Source organism: Anopheles marshallii, chromosome 2 (genome assembly GCF_943734725.1).
Source record: "Anopheles marshallii chromosome 2, idAnoMarsDA_429_01, whole genome shotgun sequence".
Lineage (NCBI taxonomy): Eukaryota > Metazoa > Arthropoda > Insecta > Diptera > Culicidae > Anopheles > Anopheles marshallii.
This window is the reverse complement of record NC_071326.1, coordinates 80,830,519-80,851,954: the sequence shown is the minus strand read 5'-3', so window position 1 is coordinate 80,851,954 and position 21,436 is coordinate 80,830,519. Positions and strand designations below refer to the sequence as shown.

Sequence of the window (21,436 nt, the reverse complement as noted above, 5' to 3'; positions counted from 1 at the left end):
CTTTTCTCGCGTGCAGGAGTGCTGGGCGCTGGCAAGGTGGACGACTCGAAGGGTCCCGTCTTCCTGAAGGAACCGACCAACCGCATCGATTTTTCCAACTCGACCGGCGCCGTTGTTGAGTGTAGCGCAACCGGCAATCCGCCACCGGAAATGATCTGGATCCGCAGCGATGGTACGGCCGTTGGTGATGTGCCCGGACTGCGGCAGATTCTGCCGAACGGAAATCTGGTGTTCCCACCGTTCCGGGCCGAAGATTACCGGCAGGAGGTGCACGCCCAGGTGTACGCATGCATGGCCAAGAACCAGTTCGGATCGGTTATCTCACGCGATGTCAACGTGCGTGCCGGTAAGTTTTGGAGGCTGCTGTTGTTTGCGGTGCCTCACCGAATGTAGGAAATGTGGGCAAAGTACGAAACATCTGCTGCGGTACTACAGCGTGTTGCAGGTAGCATAGGCACCAGCATACGGGCATATTCCCGTTTGCCTTGTAAAGGAGTTACACGCACACAAAGAGCCAAGTGTGGGTGTGTGTGAGGATGCAGTAAGGATAATCCGGATCTTCCTCTCCAATGCTTCTCGTTCTGTGGTTTCTAGATGCTCTGAATCTCGTCGAAATGCCATGTGTTTTTCCATACCATATTAGAATGAGTGTGAAGAAAATCATAATGCGTTCGAGCATCAATGTATGCAGTTCGGTGTGCGTCACATGAATTGTGTGTGAAGAGAAAACAACCGACGAAAGGTTGAAGTGGCAAAAGAATGTTTAAGCAAAGTGCACGACCAAAAATCCCATTCTTGCAGTGATGGTTGAAATGAAAGAAAACGAAAAAATGGGAGGAAGAGCGCTAGAGTACGCTTAAGAATGTGTTGTGCATGTTGCGGAAGGAGTGGCAAACAAATAAGTTGGAAAGTTTTTTAATGATCGTATGTGAAAGGATGCCGCAGATGAAGTGCATTCAAGTGCATCATATGAATGTGTCTATTAAGAGAGAATGAAAGAGCAAATCGTTTGAAGTGTAAAAGCACAAAAAAAGAAGAAAATGTTTGGAAATTATGCAATTATTCCTCTTGTGTGGCATGTGTCTGGATAAAAGTAGAAAAAAATGTGCGAAAAATGAGTGCGTAATGATCGATTCTCTAGTGAAAACTGGTGCAAATTTGCCTTGAAGTGGATACGGCGGCTACTTGGATCCTTTGTAAAGCAAATATTAGTTGAATGGGATCCCTTCCGCAACTCAAGGATGGTGTGATGATGTGCTCTGTACGTGATGATAAGAATAACAAACGGATTAACAGCAGCAAACCGCCGAACCTGCCTCCACCATGCCGGCCATCAACGGACAACATAAGGAGAAGAACAAAAACAAAAAGGAATATTCCATCAGATGTTTCGTACACAAGCCCCATTTCCATATTTATTTTAAAATTTTCAGCATCATTTTACAGCTCGAAAGGATGTTCTAATGTCCCATCGTTGTGTGGTAGAAAAGGAATCTTCTCCCAGTTGATTCTTGTGGGCAGGAGTTGTTGTCTTGATTGTCGTTCGCTTAAGGCTACTTTGTTCGGTAACGCTTCACCTCGTTCACCGTGTTGATGTTGTTTGCTCTGACCGGTTCAATAGTCGTCTCCCAGTACTACGAAGTCGACGTCAACAAGGAGCATGTGATTCTGGGCAATTCTGCCATCTTCAAGTGTCTGATACCCTCGTTTGTGGCCGATTTCGTCGATGTCGTTTCATGGACCAGTGGTGACGAACAGGAAGAAACACATGTCTATTCAGCAGATTCCTACGGTTAGGGTTGGAAGCGCTCGGTTCTTACGGGATCGAGATTGTGTCAAGTCGGATAGGATTAATCCTTCAAAGTCCCGTACATTACATCCTGTTGCTGTGGTCCTTTCCCTGTACCTTATCCCTCCAACTGCACTGAAGAATGTTACATATTGATTTTCTAAATTTCCTTCAATTGATTACTACCTTAAGTCCTGTTTATCTCCACAAATAATTTCTTGCAGGTATCAGTTTAATGTTTGAATGCCATAAATTTAATGACACTAGTTCTAAATAAGTCTAAAGTTCTAAATCTAAATAACATGTTGAATCATTTCCTAGTTTAACTTTCTCTCTCTGTGTAATCTGACCCCTTTAACCATTTTGTCCGCTTATCAGTGATTGCTCAGTATTACGATGTGGATGTAAACAAGGAGTATGCCATTCGCGGCAACGCTGTTCTGATGAAGTGTCAAATACCGTCGTATGTGGCCGATTTCGTTAAGATCGTCTCATGGCACACAGACACCAACGACAGCTTCTATGCCAATTCCACCGATGAGGGTGGGTCCCGACCCGACAGGCTAATTATCTCAGCAATCCTGGAACTTCCTTTCCCATAAAAAAATGTTCATACTCTTGCAAGTTATAGTTTTTGTTTACTAAATGCTTATGAGTTTTGCGTCTAAAGAGCTTCGTGTTACTCCCATGTCTCCAGTGGTCCAGCAGTACTACGACTCGGAGGTGAACAATGCGTACGTTATTCGCGGCAATTCGGCTATCCTGAAGTGCTCCATACCATCGTTCGTGGCGGATTTTGTCGGTGTCGTCTCGTGGAACGATGATGCCGGCAACGTCTATCAACATATTGACAACCGGTCACAATCTTCCGATTTGCAAGACCTTGAAGTTGGTTCGTCTCTTTGGAGTCTTAACAGTCTAAAACATTGTTGAAATCTTTCTCCCTCAAACCCTTATCCAGTTTTGTTTTTTTTTTTTCGTAACATTTCCCACTTTCGGGTAATTCGTTTGAAATTCTTCCGTTCCTTGAGATTATTGTGGATTAAATTAAGTTTTCTAACCCCGTTTCGTACAGTCGTCAATCAGTACTACGAGGCGGAGGTAGTGTCAGAGTACGTTATTAAGGGCAATACGGCGGTGTTGAAGTGTAACATTCCCAGCTTCGTGACGGATTTCGTAAAGGTGGAATCGTGGATTGGAAGCGACGGTAGTCTGTATAATGCTTCCAGCTTCGATACCGGTACTGCTCGTTGATCGTAAAAGGGTCGTTTTCGTCCTTCCTAATCCAATCCCCTTTATAGGTTTTTGTTTCAATTTAATTTGTCTCGATGCATTTTTTTTTCGGTTGCGTGCTCAGTATATCATATGTTAATGACATGGGCTGCTCGGGTGCATCTGTTTCACAGTCATAAATCAACACTACGGTGCGGATATACTGATGGAGTATGTCATCCGCGGCAACAGTGCCATCCTGAAATGTTCGATACCTTCGTTCGTGTCCGATTTCGTTCGCGTCGAAGCGTGGATAGATGAGGACAATAATGAGCTAGTTCCATCCGAAGACTATGGTAGCGTGTACAATGTCACGAGTTGTTTTTGTTCTCTCGACTCTCGAAAACCGTCCCGAACAAATCCCAAATACTCCATTTCCTATCTGTCTGCTGCCACAAGCATTATCAAGTGGTGTATCAAATTTTATGTTCCAAATTGTTTATTAATTGTTTTATGTTTTTGTTGGCTAAATCATTTGTTGTAACCTTTATCGCTTTGTCCATCTGTTCAGTCATCAATCAACACTACCAGCCGGAAATACTTACCGAGTACGTCATACGCGGGAACTCCGCCATTCTCAAGTGCTCCATACCGTCGTTTGTGTCCGATTTTGTCCGCGTCGAGTCGTGGATCGATGAAGATGGCAACGAACTTGTCCAGTCGGAGAACTACGGTTAGAGGAGATGTCGAGATTCTGCCTTGTGGACCACCAAAATTCCCTTTCCCCTCTACCATAACATTCATCCTTATCAACCCCGTGTCACATTTTTAAACAACTTTTGTCGGTTTGCAGTTAAGTGAAGCTGTTTTTTTTGGCAAACAGTAGATTATTTTTATGTTTGATGATTATATTTTATTGTTGATCATGTTCTGTTTGCATTAATCGTCCCCCCCCCGTGCATCCCGTTTCAGTCGTCAACCAGTATTATCAAACAGGTTCCGAGGATGAGTACATCATACGGGGCAATTCGGCCATTGTGAAGTGTAAAATACCTTCGTTCATAGCGGATTTCGTGTACGTCGAAACTTGGCTCGATAGCGATGGCAATGAGTACCACTATCACGAAGATGACGATAGCACTGGTGATTGTTAATGATAGGATACAAATTCTGACCGTCTGTTCCTCTCCATTCCCAATACAAATTTAGCTGCTCGATAAAAAACATTCTTTAGTTTACTGGAAATTCAAAATTTATGTTCTTAAATCGTTTCTAATGAGTTTTCCCGTTTGTGTGCCAGTTGTAAATCAGTTCTATCAGACCGACGGTGAAACCGACTACGCCATTCGGGGCAACTCCGCCATCCTGAAATGCAAAGTACCATCGTTTATTGCCGATTTCGTGTTCGTGGAGGCGTGGATCGATAATGATGGCAACGAGTATCATACGGGAGAGCAAGACTACGGTTGTTTCAAATGCTTATTAGGGAATTGATAAGAATCTCCGAGTCTATCCAGCAACCCTTTTCCTATTTATCAGTTTTTTCCTAGTGTTCGTTTAATATTTCGTCTATAGAGTTGTCGAAATCATCAGGAGCCCTTCAATTTGCTAAGTCTGTCGAGTTGATCTTCAAGCAATTAAGTTAGACAAGAATAATTTCAAGTCCTCCGCACCTCCGTTTCTTCCTTTGCATAGTTGTAAATCAGTACTACGTGACTGAGGCCGAGAATGAGTACATTATACGGGGTAATTCGGCTATTCTCAAGTGCAAAATCCCTTCGTTCATTGCTGACTTTGTCGCGATCGATGCGTGGATCGACGATTCTGGCGAAGAGTACAGCCGGGCAACGAATAGCGACCAATTGGGTTAGCATATTGGCAACTGGCTTTCATGTTTCACCAGCTTTCCGCTCAAGGTTCATCCATGAATATTCCCTATCCGGCCCACAACTCCCAGAAGTGAACATGTTTTAAGGTGTTTTTTTTTTTTATTAACAGTTGGTTACATTTGCTTTCCAAGATATATTGCTGTCTAGTTAACCTCTTAGCATGCTTTCCGGGTTTTTTTTCCTTTCCCCCCTCGAACTCAACAGTTGTAATTCAAAGCTACGAAGCGGAAGCGGATAACGAGTACGTCATTCGGGGTAACTCGGCCATTATGAAGTGCGAGATTCCTTCGTTCGTGGCCGATTTTGTCGCCGTTGATCTGTGGTCGGATTCCGATGGGAACGAATACTATCCGGGCGAAAGTGGAGATTATGGTAGTTTGAATTCCCCACAGCTTGAAGGTTTATGTACGGCATAGTTCGTACGCTCCGCACTCCATTTGTCTCTTGTTCCATGCTCCGTTTTGGTTGTCACGTTCCTTTCAGGATTTGATGTCTTGGTGAAGATTGAATATCTCGCAACCGTAATTTGTAATGATTTCGTTCTTTTCGGGTTTCACAAATTAGCAGCTCATTTTTATTTCCCTTTTTTTTGTTCAGTTGTGCATCAGCACTATCAGATCCGCGTGAACGATGAGTTCGTGTTGAACGGCAATGCGGCCATCCTGAAGTGTCTGGTACCGTCCTTTCTGCAGGATTTCATTACCATCGAATCGTGGGACATTGACGATCAAACTGTCATGATCGATGCGGATGAATCGACGATGGGTTGGTGGTTTCTTGTGCCCACAGTGACCGTGAACCATTCACTGACAATCCCCTCCCTTCACGTGCATAGTTAGTTCCCCCCGTTTGACAGTGTTCTGTGTTGATAGTAGATAGGCGATCGAGAGGATTTCGCAAGCTGCAGTTCTATGCATACGATAGAGCAATTAAGATTAGAACTTTTATTAGTTTGGTTCGCAGCATATTTTCATTTCTCATTCGTTCTGTAGTGGTTCATCAGTACTATCAGACGCGACTGACGGATGAGTTTGTGCTGAACGGCAATGCAGCCATCTTGAAGTGTTTGATACCATCGTTTATTTCCGATTTCGTGTTCGTCGACGCTTGGCTGACGGACGACGGTGAAGAGTATCTTCCCATCACTGATGGTGATTTTGGTAATTTGATGTTTGCAAGTTTGAGATGTTTGCCGTTTTTGAGAACCTCTGAGGTTCGTAAGACTCTGGCTGTCCTCCAAAGATGTCCCGACATGCTCCCTTTGGTCCTCTACTCTTACAGTCGTAGGAAGTCTATATCTTCAAGAACAATGATAATGATGTCTTTTTTTTGGAGATATAACTCAAGAACCTTCCAGAAGGACTCATAATAAAATTTTGTTGACAAGATTACCATCCTCTTACATCGGCACGAGTTAAATCGGTTTTTTTCTTCCTTATTTTTCGTTCCTTCCTCTTTCGTTCAGTGATCCATCAATTCTATAATACCCGAGTCATCGACGAGTACGTCCTGAACGGTAATGCGGGCATTTTAAAATGTCTGATACCTTCATTTGTGTCGGACTTTATTAGCGTCACCGGCTGGCTGGCTGACGATGGTACCGAAATTGAGCTACATGAATCAACCGGTAGGCGAGAATATGGTTGTTGTGTTTGAATCCTTATCCCATCCGTCTCATTCAGTTAGACATAATTTTGCGTTTCTCAGTGTGATTGAGGATGGTTTAGCAATTAATTTAAAGTAAGTGTATTGCATTTGTCCGTAAGTGTATTGCATTTCGGTGAGTTGAGGTGAGCATGTTCTTTCAAGGTGGTGAGCTACTACCCGTGCGGTAGCTCTTTATGTGACGCGACTCTCTTCGGCACCGGTTTCTAAGTGTCTCTGTTTGAAAGTCTTCTAAAGAATCTGTCACATAGAAGAATTCCCCAATAATCTGAAGCCTAGAGCTCGCGCTCATCTGCGACGTCTAATTTTCGCTCACCTACTCACTTTCAAGCCAGTGAGCAATTCCCTTTTTTGAGAAACTATTCCAGGTGGAGATGCTCTCTTCTGTTTCGGATCGTTTGATCTTGATGTCCCAATTTATTGCCTACTTTCAGTCGTAAACCAGTACTATGAGGCTCAGGTGTACGATGAGTTTGTGATACGCGGTAATACTGCCCTGTTCAAGTGTCAGATACCGTCATTTGTGGCCGACCACGTAGAGATAGTCGAATGGACAGCAACGGACGGCACTAGTTTCAAGAAGGACGATTCGTATGGTAATTTTCGTAACTGAATGTTTACTGCACTTCAACTGCGCCTTAGCGTAACGGTTGCAAAATTTCAACCAGCTTTGTAAATTGGGTTCTCTGTTTTTCTCTCAGTTTGAGATTTTTAGTACGTCGATGGTAAAAATTTCACGAAAAAGAGCCGATTAGGAGGTTTTTTTTAGCGTATTTAATTTTTTTTATTTGTCTAAGATGTTATCACTTAATTTGTTGTTTATCCTTTTCTTCTCATTTGAGTTTTTAATGTTTTTGGTTTTCTTTATTGGCACTTTTTCGTTTTCCTTCTTCCTACTCCTTTTCCAAAGATTCCATGGGCCTCACGGCCTACCATTTCCTGGTGATCCTCCTTCCCGATAGCTTGTAAGATAGCTCGTAAGTTCGTGATCCATTTGAAATTCATTTAATCTAGCGCAGAAAATCTCCGATTCCTTACGAATTTCTGAAGAGTAAAAATAAAAAAACATCATTGTGTGAGTTTTTTTTTTAAACAGGTGGTAATGCACCTCATTTTAAAGGAAGCAAACTTAAGCATCTTCGGTTTTGTATTATGGCAGGTGTTTGCAATGTTTTTTTTTATATGAAGCTATCGCCACTGGTTGAGTTTTACTTCTCCTTCACCCATCATCATCATCGTCTTTATCGTCACCGTACACAGTGGTCCAGCTCAGGCTAATGGGTGGACATCGCATACTTATGTTTTCTTTTATATATAGGTTTAGAATTTCGTTAGTTTGGTCGGTTCGGTGGTGTATTGGTAGCGGCGCTAGTCTCCACACGAACGGACCGGACCAAAATCCTATCCGGACTAATCCTCCGTACGTAGGACTGAATATTAAGCTACAGGTAAACAAAGTCAAAAGGAAGACAGACATGGGAGGCTCTTGAGAATGTTGTGCCGATAAAGAAGAAAAGAATTTAGTTCAATCTTGGATTAAGTATTAAATAACATATGAAAACACTTCATCACAATAATGTCCGTTATAGAACATCTATGGCAGCAGTGCATGCAACTGTTATATGGTGCGGGGAGTAATAATATTCATGATGTGATACACATCTTCAAGGTTTTCCGCATAAAAACTTGAGTATAACTGATAAGAAAACGGTTTTATGCAGCAGAAGATTGCTGCAATTGCAGCTTCTCTTACCTAATCCTTTTACATATAAACTTCCAATTCGCTGATTTGAAAACCGAAGTTCAAATGCATGAAACTTGGAGAGGTTGCTGAAATTGTCACTGAAGGTACAACAAGAATTAATAAAGAAATAAAATGCGAGATCTCCATACATAAAACATATACAGTCAAGTCGCTCTAAGGTATAAGGTATGTCTCCAAGATAGCAGCAAGTCTCCCTATGATGAACATTTTTGACAGTAACTTCATTTTCAATACATTTTATGTTTCTCAAAGTTGCAAAAGTCTCTCTAACATTACTTTCTCTATACATGATGTTTGTACACCAATGTCTCTAGAAGGTAGCCGTTTTTTGGTGTTTGCCAATGACAGCTCGTGATGGTTGCGTTTACAGAGCATGGTTGAAGACTTTGGCCATATATACATGGTATACCATCCAAGTGTTTTTATTCCTGCAAAGCTGCAAGTCTCTCTAAGAGCGGTCCCTTCAGTTTGCAGGTTAGAGAGACTTTACTGTAACAATTGCAGGTTTTGTTGGAACAATTTTGGTAATTACTCTTATAATATCAAGAGAAACGTTTGTTGAAACAAAGTTTATGAAAGTAGACCGAATCCCCATTTTAACGAGGTGCAATGTTCAAATTAAATTGTTTTATAACTATAACTTAGACTAACAATTTTAAGCGTCCTAATTTATCGACGGAATGGATCCAAATGAATTTTTGTTTATTATTTATCCTTTTTCTGTCCATTGTCCGCATTTGGACCATAGTGCCGCACCGCGGCAGCATAATGTTGTGATGAAAGTTTCGTAGTCGAATTCGTACGATCGAAGGTGATCTTGAATACTTCATCCGTCCGTCCGTTCGTTCGGTTGCGTGCGGTTCGGAAAGGCGATCTTCCCACTGATGGCCCCGTTTATTCAATCTATCCAATCGTTGCAGCTGCGTTATGCTTGATGTAAACAAGTCACTACCCTACGCAAAAAAAAAACAACCAAACAGCGGCAACTCCCGGCAAGATTGTCCGTTGGGAGTTGGGAAGTAAAACAAGAAAAAACAAATCAGGAAATTTTTATCGAACGCCAACGTTGAAACTACTCTAGTGAGGTTTTGGCCGCTTGGTCGCGCTAACTTTGCGTTTGGTGAACATTTGGCAGGCATGTGTTGCTTTTTGTCGAATTAAAACTGACTCACTGTCACCCATCCCTTTAGTGGCGCCTACGGTAGAAGTCGGACGGATGGTCGGAGGGTAACAGCGAGAGATTGAAATGATAATAGGGGGTTTGGGGTGGGTTTTGTTTCATTTTTGTCCGTCATGCCGAATGACGCGAGGATGTGAATTCGTGTACACCGAAACAAGAGCGAAAGCGCTTATAATTTATGTACATTCCGCGCTCCGGCGCTAGTGTTTGTGACCCGTCCCCGGTGATCGGCGGTTATGATGAAGCGTGGCCTAATGTTTTTTTTTTTATTTTTGCTCGTAAAACCGACCGTTACATTGCAATTGGCAAATAGCGTTTTGAGAGATTTGAAAATGTTTGCCTTTGTTCGCAAATTTGTCGTTGTGTTTGAATTTCAAATTTAAGAGGGAGTTCTTTGTGTTCTTGATACGTTGGGGACATTTTTTCGTTATGATAATGATTGTTAATGTTTATGCTACCCATAAAACTACTCATAAAAGTGGTCTAAATTTGGTTCTTTTGCTATCTTTTCGATTGTTCCAAGGCTTGCTTTACATTTAGACATTAAAATTAAAAATTATTTAGTGTAACTCCTCCAGTTAGAAGCAGAGCGGATATATTGGTATATTGATAACGGAACGTGCCTTCACAAGACAGGACCGATCCGAAATCCCATTCAAATAATAAATAATAAATAAAGTCAAAGAACTACAGAAATGGCAGGCTTAGACCTCTTGAGGTTGTTGTGCCGATAGAGAAGAAGAACTCCTCCAGTTTTCGGGAGGGTTAGTGCAGTTGTTTCGTAAAAAATAATAATAAACCTATTGATTCTCATATTTGTGAGTGCAAATGGTGTCATATCAGTTGATATACTATCGTAGTATCTTTCTGCATACAGTAGAACGCCGATTATCTGGGACCTGATTAACCGGCGAACGGATTATCCGTGAGGTAAAAAAAATGACAGTTAGTAGAATAGTTTTGACTTTTTCAACCGTTTAAAGCGGTTGGCTCGAGAGGAACTTGACGGTTTTCTATAAACAATTAACCAAGTTGAACACCCTGGAAAATGTTCCGTATTGTTTATAAGCAATCACTTCTCATATTAAAAACATTTAAATGCTTATAACGTTGACTTTCGATTTTCATCTTTAACTATTGCACGTACAAAGCTGAAGGGCCTATTATCCGATTAAACGGCATGCGGCCTGTTTGAAGATTTACGAATAATCGATGTTTTACTGTAATTCAAATCTTAACATCTTTAAAGTGAAGGTAGTTAACGTCGCTGTCACTCCGCACAAAATTACTTGTTAAATTACAATAAATCAAAACAAAATAAGTAATTTATCGAGAGTACATAAATACAAAAGTACTTCTTCCAAATTTTTCATGCGCTGTTCCCTAATTTTCAATACATGCCGAACTGGTGGCCGAACAGCATATCGGACGAAAATGTTTGAACTCTCGATGAAATTGTCTATATTTCAGAAACTATCGATATAAATGCTGCGAAACTTTGTATTTGAAGCATAAATTATAGTTTCTACGTTTTAAAATAGCGTCAGGTCTCGTTTTATTACATTTGTTTACATAGTTAGACTTCAATTCCGGCCTGTCAAAACTGGGGCAGTTGCCCTATTAGAATTTCTAAATTTTGTTAACAATAGTTGTTTTCTCATTGGATTCATTTTGTTTTAGGACGTACATCTCTCTGCACTTCCATTTTTGTTTTTGTTGGTAACCTACTCAAGCCAACACACGCACACACATAGCTCGAATATTGTATACATACAATCTCATTCATGGCAACCGTGTCCCAGTTTCAGGCGGTTTATGTTTCTGGGGTGAAGAGATTCACCCATTTGCTAGTGAGGGAGGTCCTTGGGACCGTTTTCGCGCCCAAAACATCACCGAACCGGTGCGCATGCGCCATCCCCCCTCTGTGTGTTACCATAGTAGCACAGAACTAATCGATGGCCGGGACAAGGAAGACATACGGTACGGCAAGGCTCGGCATCATGGTGTTCGGGGTGTTGTCACTACGGCACTCACCACGCTTGCGGTTGCCATGGCAGTGGGTTTGGCACTCACCGTGCGAAATCAAAATACGCAACCGACGTCGCCCGATTAACCGGGGCCGCTATCAACCGGCAACAGGTTGTTAGGGTGTTTGCCCCCTACTGGAGCAGTTGAGTGGGATGACACGCTGTAGGCTGAAGTCCTGGACCCGGGTGGAAGGTTGCAAGTTTTGTACGCTGGTGTGAAACGTGGCCGCCTTTTTACTATTCGACCGGTCGACTTGCTGCACTTGCGTGTGCGGCACATGCTCAGAACCGGGTTCTGCGTTCATACCGCGAGCCAAAACGGAATCGGTTCGCGAACCATTTGTTGTCCGATTGCTGGTGCTGGTTTGGTGTGTGGCGCACAGCCGGAAAGGTTACGACACGCTCGTAAAAGCACGTGCTTTTGGGGCTGTTTGCCCACGCGGATTTTCCTGTGCTTCACCCCTCCCGCACTGGGTGCTGGGTGGTTCAATGAACCAGGTCGGGTTGTTGCTAAAACCGAACGTAGTTCAGTTGGTTTATTTTCTTTTTGATTCTGTGGGCAAACATGGGGCAAAAAAAGGTAAATAAATCCCAACAGCTGCTGTTAACGTGCGACGATTAAAAGACGATGATGGTGTTTACAAGAAATGTTTCGCGCCTTTTGTGACTTATTTATTTTATTGATTTCGCTCCTTTTAAAGAAATCTTCGGGGTAATTCGGTGGTAACTTCTGACACGTTTTATTGTTAACGTATTTTAATTTGAATTTAAACTTGTTTTTTTTTTAAAAAAGGTTAAATTTAGCTTCATGGTTTTTTTGGTCTATTTTCCTAGCTATAATAAATGAATTTCAATGGATCCGGACAACATATAGCACAATTACAACGCTGTGTAACAAATAAAGCTGTTCGCCCAAAATACGATCCCGCGACTGACCGCTTTCCGCGCAATTATGTTACGTTATTTTTAACTTCACGTGTTTCATTCTGTTACCGGATAACATAATGCGCTGGCAAACGGCGTATGTTAGTTGGGTGCTATTTTTGGAAATTAAGAAAACAGTCCTATTTGTTTCCATCAGGAGCTAGTAGGGCAATAGTGCCGATACGAATCGAAATTGGGAGAAAGCAAAGATTTGTATTGTGTATGTGTGTTGGAGTTTTTTTTTTGTAAAGCCTCCAAACATGTAAATTCGGAGAAACGAGATTCGTATCGGTACACCAGATGAGTCAGTGGTGAGTGAATTCTTTTCCTCTTGGATGCAGTTTTTAGAGTACTTAACAACTGTGAGTAATGTTCTTAAACTTTGCTTTAAATCTTTAAACTAAAGTGAATTTAAGCTAAGATTATTTTATTTAAAGACCCTCGAATCTCTACTTTATCATGACTTTACGCATGTGTGTTTTCAGAGTTGAAAGTGTTGTATAGAAGTAAACTCACTCAAGTACTGCTAGGCTTCGATTGCGAAGACTATTTCTGTTGAAATGTTTGATTTTTTAAGAGATATGTACGCTTTATAAACGTAATTAGTTGTTGAAACAACATCAAATTATCGTCTGATCATTCATGAACCCTTGGAGATCATTGAAACCTTGAAGTTCTCTGGAAAACCTCAAATATCCAAGAATTCTTCAATATTTTTGGAATGCTACTCTCGAATCAATTGAGGCTGCTCTAAAGTTTCAGTGAACTCAACAAAAATTACAACCCATATTTTGTATTTCATTTGCATTATTTAACTTTAAATTAAGCTTCATTCTGACCAAGGTTAGTTTCGATTCAGCATCGCCACTCATTTCAGGAACTCTCTAGGAATTTAGGAACTCCTCTTTTGGGCAGTACAAATTTTAAGTCCTGATGTTTATTTGGTTTATGATGCTTCTAATCAGTTGCTTTGTATACTTGTTGATACTTGAAGGCTGAAACGCTACTAGCTTTCCATAGAAACTGTGAATTTCTGAAGAATTCAGCCTGTAAACTTAAGATTAGAAGCTGTTCTTGCTTGAGTAATGTCAGTATAAGTAAATGCTTTATAGACATTTGTTTCAAAGGTTTTCTAGACAGTTTTTGAAGTTTGATAAAACTAATTGAATAAAATTAGTGGAACTTCTTGAAGTTCTGAAAATATTTGTAGAGTCTAGGCACTAGGGTCTAGGAGTTCAAGACAAGCATTTTAAGTTCGAATTATTATTAAAAAAAAAAAACAAACAGATTGCTGCATCGAAGTGGAAAAGAACAACTCATTCCCGTTTCCGAACGACGGCGAACACCCGCGATTTGATCTGACTCTGCCGACGATTCATTTGCATACGCGCAACAGAAACAAAACGCATTAGCAATACCAGCAGAACTGCGAGAAGAAGCGTACTGGTTGTATGCTGTTCTTGCTTTTGCTGGTGATGGGTAGCGACAAATTCCAGCCATAATGTGATGCTAATGTTTACTCACGCGGAGCGTTAGCGTTATGTCGGGTTGCGTGGAGTTGTATCAACGGCACGCTTGACCATCGCCCCACAACCCCAACAAGACGGCGGCCAACTGAAATAGAGATGTCGTGCGTGATGCTTCTGTTGCGATGCAGTGTTCGTCGTCCGCAGTGTTCGGATGCGGAAACGCTTTCGACGGAGGGAAACAAATGAAACTCTTCACGGTTGCCTTTCGTGCTCCGGCGTTAGTCGGAGGGAAGTCGGGGCATACATTCCATTGCCCAACATGTTGGCGGCGCACTGTCAGTGTCAAGTTGCGGTTGCGGAAGACCGTCCAAAATAGGGAGCAAACGTACGGTTGTTCCACCCGCACTAAACACCGGGGTCACACCCCGGGTTTATGTGGGTTGTCGCCGTTTAATGTTGCTTCCTCTCTTGACGAGCATAGAAATGGATGGTGGTGTGTACATGCACGGTTCGTTTTGTAGCATAAATTATCTTCTCCGCATCTTATCTTTATTAGAACACAAGCTGCTTAACACTAGCGAGAGAGGTGCGAGATGGAAAGGAGTGTGGGTTGTTGTCCCCCCGCAGGTTAATTTCGTAGAAAAATCATAACCCGAAGCTGTGGAATGAGTGTGAAAATGGGGCCGAACAAGATAAATATCGCTACAAAACGAACCAAATGTCAACCCGCTTGTCTACGGAGGAGTCTTCTTCCGTCCCCTGGTTTTGGACATCGCCAAGTGCGTCGCATTGTTGGGTTGATGGAATTGCTATGCATGTTCGTAGTTAAGATGCGGTATCTAGATGTATATTTTCTAACAAATTTCTTCCTTATCTTCCCCATCAACACATCTCCTCAACGCCGTGGTAGATGGCAAATACATGGTTCTGCCCTCCGGTGAGCTGCACATCCGTGAAGTTGGACCTGAGGATGGTTACAAGAGCTACCAGTGCCGTACGAAGCATCGCCTCACCGGGGAGACACGTCTTTCGGCCACCAAGGGACGATTGGTGATCACAGGTAATTTGAGGCAGACCAAGTTATATGCAGTCCAGCATCACTTCGGCGATGGCACACTACCAAACGATTGGGGCCAACACCGGCAAAGGAGTTGTTGAGCGTTGTTCTACCTCGCAGGATGATTCCATTTTGGAAACCTTCCGCACAGAGTTTAAAATGCAGAACACGATCATTGAAATGTCGCGATGACGTTTGCCTTTGCCGGTAGTTGTGCCTCGGTTTTTGGATGTCCGGAATAATATAAAGCATTCTCACTCGCTCACCATCGCTCACTACTAAATTTGACCGCTAGTGTTGTTGTTGCCTGTTCGGACCGGAACGGTACGGATATATTAAACATGCTTCATCCAGCGTATGATGGCACCATCATTGGTATGCATTTTATCACCCACCCGCACAGCACAGCATGGTTGATCGGCTATCTGATCGCCTCTTAAGCCAAATTGATCACCACCACCACCACTGCAGCACCGCTTTGCGCGTTCAGTAATTTAATCCTACGTGGGATATGCGATATCTCGACCCCCAAGCACTTGCATTGGGCAAGATCCTTCGGGAGATGTGGAGCAGTTTCAGCTTCAGTATTGACTGCACCAATTTCAAACTCCACTACAGCAGCAGTGTGGACGGTTTAAAGTTTACTCACGTACCAGTTGATAATGAAGGGATTTTATGTGCTATTTAATTGGGGTGGAAGGATGATTTCGGATGCCGTTCAGCAGTATCTTTTGCATCAAAATGTTTTCTAATGTATGAGCATTAGTTTAGACGTGCCGTTGTTGTGTATTACGATCGCTGTAGATCGTCAATATTGTTGATGTGCTTTTAAAGGGGTTTTCTGGCATAATGTCGTATAATTATGCAATTTATTTTTAAACATTTTTGTCCTTAAATATCTTTAATTTATATAATTCTGCGGTGAGTGATGCTTTACATTATTTTCCGATTGTTTTTTTTTTTTGCCGAAGTGAATGGAGAATTATGTCGTAAGTGTTTGGAAACGTGATCGCGTTCGTTTCCCGCCAGTTTGACCCGTCACTTCGCCTTTAAATTTGGTGACGTTGGTTGTCACTCCTCAATTCGATCACGCGCTACCTCATCATGCTTCCAATCACTTGCTAATAAATCATCCGTCATAAAAGTAATAAAACCAAATTCCATCGAACCCCTTGCGGTGTGTTTTGGAGTGTCCGGATAGCGGACACTGCATGGTTTCGGATTTTTCAACATTTGTTACTAAATCATGCCAACTAATAACGTTCATGTTCATGAGTGTTATCATGTTTTGTTTCCCTACGGTTTGTTCGTGCTGTGAATTAATCGTTTTTATCCGTTATTAAAACAAAAAGAGATCAACACATCAGTAACGCAAGCATTTTTCTTTATCTCTCCTTCGTACATGGTTTATGGAATTTTGCGCTCATTAACGATGAAGTGTTGTTTCAGCTTTCAATTAAATCAGTAACCGATCAGATCACTCATAAGCTAGTTATTTAATGCAGCTCAAGTACAGATGAATAAGGGTACACATTAATACATTGTCAGATCAGACGAGAATTCAATTGGCAGAGTAGTTTTATATTTTATTCATACAGTAAATGCTCGAAAACATTAATATTTATTTCATTTATTTCCACCAAGTGATGGGGTTAGAATTAACGTAGAGATAGACAATCTTTTTGAGACATAGTTCTGCAGCTTTGCGGTGTTAGTATAGGGCTCATATCCTCGCTAAAATGGGGAAGCCGAATGGTTTAGCTGCAGTGGCTCCAACCGTCACACGACAGGACTGGTCCAAAATCCCATTCGGTCCGTTCCTTCAGACGCAGAAATATCTTTTCTAACTCTAGCTCAAGAAATTGTATAATTATATCGTTAAAATGAACAGAATAGCATTCGTAATCAAGGATGGTTGTACTGTTGAGCCTATTTAATCTTAATAAAAGCTTAATGAATAATAAATAATGAAAGAAGAGTCACTCATATAAATCTAAAATCAGGAATCATTCAAATCAGGAGTCAATTCTAAACAGATTCATGAATCCTCAATGATTTATGACAATTTTACTCGCTAAATTTAAAATCATATTTTATTAAAAAAATCTTTGATTCTCTTTAAGATTCTTAAATCTTTGATCACTCATGACTCTATGTGGATTCATTAATCTCAGAAGATTCAGCAATCTTGACGATTTATGAATCTATGAGGATACATCCAACTATGATTCACGAATCTTTGGAATAAAGATTCATATTCATTCATTTTTTTTAGAAGATTCATTCAGATTTATGAATCTGAATCACCCAACGCTGGTTGTTTGCCATAAAATATTCCTTTTATTGAATTAATTGCAATACAATAGAAGATATCACTAGATAATTATCCCCAATCATCACAAATGTTTGCAATTACAAGGTTTGGTTTTAATAAATGCAAAAATATCAAAAAAAAAACATCACTTCCGGAACTGACAATAATCGAAAGCTGAGCAAAAGTGTCTCCATCGTTAAGTTGATGCGTGTTTTAGTTTACTTTTATGACGTCGATGATCGCTGGGTAGCAAAATAAGCGATCGAAAAATGAGAACGGAACGCTTATTTTGCTGCCATCGTAATAACACTAATAAATCAAAACAAATTGCCTGAATGTTGGGATAGGGTACCCTGTGTTGCGTGTAGAAGAAAGAGTAGTGTTTTCGCTGGTCCGGGCCGTTTTGCCCGTTTGACGAAGACTTCGAAGTAGACTGTATTATGTGTAGTCCAACTAAAAACGAATGGAAGAGATAGGTGTCTCAAATTAGATCGCTCGTGTTTTAACAGGTTTGTGTGTTGCAAAAGAGCCCCCACCCTCCCCTTATAGGTCAAAGAATGTACGCGTTGGAAAATGGAAATGGTTATATGACATTTTGTGCTACTAACCGCGCTTCAAGTCATGGTCCACCCCGGTGCATGGTGTCACGTAAAAAGAGGAGAATTAATTTCCGTTTGCAGTCCAAGGGTGTAGAGCGTTTTCCACCAACACGATGATCACTCTTGGCTCGCTGCATCTGCCACACATGTTTTTTTTTTTATTCCGCACTAATAGGTGCTTTGAGTTTAGCACAATTAATATTAACTAACATTACGCACGCCGACAAACTGCGCCGTCGAATGCTGGACGAGTGAGATAATCGTGCTGTATGAGGCTCGGCGGCGGAGTCGACAGCTCGTTTAATTCCGTACGTGCGTGGCACAATTATTTCCATCTTCTTTTTTCCTTTCCCCACTTTTAGAACCACTTGGTAGGGTGTCTCCCAAGCTAGACTCCACTTCCAAGATCGTGACGGCAGAGGCAAGGCGTAGTAATACGATCGCCTTGCTTTGCTCCGCTCAGGGCTACCCGATAGCCGTTTTTAGGTAATGTTTTCCTTAGTTTTAGTGAGCATTCGTGGTGTGGTGTATGCGCAGGGTGCGTTTTTCTCCAAAGCATTCAGCGCACGGTTAGCGAACAGATGTCGGTGCGCTAATGTCAGCTCGACTTGACACGGATGACATTAATCCGGTTTCTTGTATCCACTTTGCTACCAGAACCACTGGCGAGCGTTGCGCCACGACTAACCACCGGAGACAAAAGCCGAAATGTTGACATCAGAGTAGCGCACAACATAGCACTGCTATGTCCGGCACAGTCCTTTCCGGTGCCTGCATTTAGGTGAGCTGCTGATGAAGTGTCGTTTTCCATCTGCGTGTGGAAAAATTGTCCGGCGTAGCATTGCGTTTCGCGGTGTTAAGTTCTTCGTCAAAGGTCAGATTATGTTAGGCAATTAGTGGAGACAGTGGGTACATCTCAAGAAGAATTGGCAAGATACTGATAACATGCAGTCGATTTGACTAGGGAAGGTTCGTGGTAAATGAAGTTGTACCTTTCTCCTTCAGAACCTATTGGCAGTGTTGCACCTCGGCTAACATCTGGCGATGCGATGCGCGTACAGGTGGAACGTTCCACTGCCAACCTCACATTGCTCTGTCCGGCCCAATCGTATCCGGTACCTGCCTTTCGGTAAGCCCCCGAACTCATTCCGATAAACCAATATCCCAACATTTAGATCAGAATCCTCACAACAACAAAAAAATGACATTCAACATTCAATGTTATTCTTGATGTGCTATGGCTGTGGGGTACGCCACAGAACCGGTCGGCAGCGTTGCACCCAGACTAACATCCGGCGATGAGAGTCGGAAGCTGCTCGTCCAAAGAGATGCAAATGTGACGATGCTCTGCCCGGCACAGTCGTTTCCGGTTCCGGTATTTAGGTAAAGAGAGCAGATATCATTGTAGAATCGTCCAAGAAAGGGAAGATATTCTTATACCAACATTCTAACAGCTTGTGAGCAGGTTTACTCGAAGTGGTGGTAGTTACGCGAATCGTAAAAGCAGTAAAGTCACTCGTTTTTTGTTTGCTTCTTTATTCTGACACTTTCAGAACCGGTCTCTAGTACCGCACCCAAAACTCCCTCACTGACACAGAAACCAATTTTTGCCGATCCGAATAGTGATCTGGCACTGCTCTGTCTGGCCCAAGGCTTTCCGGCTCCTAATTTTAGGTGAGAACTACAGGGATATTGAGGAACAATTGAAAGAGATCGCTTGCTGCTTGAAGATCTTCCGACAGTTTGTTTTGATTTGTTGTACAATTAGTCGCAGCCGGGAATCGAGGTGGTTAATGTTGGTTAAACTTTCCGTTTCTTTAGAACCAATCGGTGCTAAGCCTCCGGTACTGTCGGTGGATAGTAAGAAAAATTGGATGGAACGTCGAATGGACACGAGCGTCGTGTTTTTCTGCCCTGCTCAGGCGTACCCGGTAGCTTCATTCAGGTTAGCATGCGCTGTGCACTCCGCACAGAATTAGGTGAAGTAAAGTGCTGTATCTTAATTTCCCACGTTTAGAGCCGATCGGTAGTAAATCGCCATCGTTCTCCACTGATGCCGTTACGGTTGCGGTCAAAACGGCCGGGAATAGCAGTACCGCCTTAACCTGCCAGGCCCAAGCATTCCCAGTTCCGGTGTTCAGGTAGTTAGACACGTGACGGTAGATTATCGTATTCCAACATTTAGGACTTATGCTCGCACCATATGCTCGGGCAGATGTGATTGATGTGCACGTTGTATCTCCCATCAATCAATCTCTAACAGAACCAATCGGGAGCAAAGCTCCGTCGTTTTCGTCGGAGGCGATCGCGGTTGTAAGAGCTGCTTCTAACGCCACAATGGCATTGTTGTGTCAGGCACAGGCCTTCCCAGTTCCAGTGTTCAGGTATTGTTTGGGGGAATGAAATATGTATTAACCACCCGTCTATGTAGCTTAGTGTACCTAAAAGAGGTGTGTCCGTGTTAATTTGCTCTTGTAGAACCCATCGGGAGTAAAGCTCCTTCGTTTTCCACCACCGTGATCACGATCATGATGGCACGGAGGAACAGCAGCGTTGCGTTGCTATGTCAGGCGCAGGGTTACCCGACACCCGTATTCAGGTAGGCATAAGCGCCTATAAATTTAACTAAAAAAAACCGCCGTAGCGTATCGTCTTTGCGAGAGACGCTGCATATAATTGTCCTCCGTTTTGTATGTGTATTTTTTATAAAACTTAGAGCCAATCGGAAGTAAATCGCCTTCCTTTTCGACCGATGCCATGGCATTCGTAAGAAATGCTGTTAATGGAACGGTCGCTTTGCTCTGCCAGGCGCAAGCATTTCCCGTCCCTATTTCCAAGTAAGTTGTAGATCTCTCATCAACTGGGTTTGGGTTCCTTATCCGCAAACATAAAGGCAAGATTCGAGGTTGTGATTTGTGATCAGCAATCGTAATCGATTGAGGTGCACTGTTTGAATTCTTCTCTAGAACCCATCGGTAGCAAGGCTCCTTCGTTTGGATCGAATATAATGACCTTCTTGGATGTCAGTGTGACTTCGAGCGTGGGTTTGCTATGTCAAGCCCAAGCATATCCGGTACCGATCTTCAAGTAAGTGCAGTGTATCCTATCCCAATGTTTCTGGTTGCAATCGGTTGATGATTCGGTTTCGAATAAAACATAGCCATTTTCCAATGATCGCCCATCGTAGAACCGATTGGCAGCAAGGGACCGTCGTTTGCTACCCATTCTATGAACTACGTGGACAGCTTGCTAAATCAGACTGTGGCGCTGCTGTGTCAGGCTCAGGCGTATCCTGTCCCAGTGTTTAGGTAGGCACCAAGCAGGGGTACCTTGTTAAATTGGGCAGTTTGAAGGAATTCATCACGCTTGTTCTTCAACTTTTAACTTTTAAACAATGCAGAACCGGTGGGATTTAAGCCTCCTAGCTTCAATAATGACGCATCGCAGTTTGCGCTATCGTGGGAAATTGGGACGCGTGTTACGCTGCTATGCAATGCCCAAGCTTTTCCGGTACCGATCTATAGGTAATTCTCTGTTCCGAGCAAC

At 42.4% G+C, this 21,436-nt stretch overlaps 1 protein-coding gene across 1 annotated transcript in view; it reads left to right on the top strand.

Moving 5' to 3' along the window:
• Window positions 1-21,436, top strand: part of LOC128708532 (cell adhesion molecule Dscam2) — a 53,184-nt gene that overhangs the window by 281 nt on the left and 31,467 nt on the right. Inside the window, exons 2-5 of the mRNA XM_053803510.1 lie at window positions 17-346; window positions 5,488-5,655; window positions 14,831-14,980; window positions 18,253-18,376. Coding sequence (XP_053659485.1) covers window positions 17-346; window positions 5,488-5,655; window positions 14,831-14,980; window positions 18,253-18,376 — 772 coding nt within the window. The remainder of the gene's footprint in view (window positions 1-16; window positions 347-5,487; window positions 5,656-14,830; window positions 14,981-18,252; window positions 18,377-21,436) is intronic.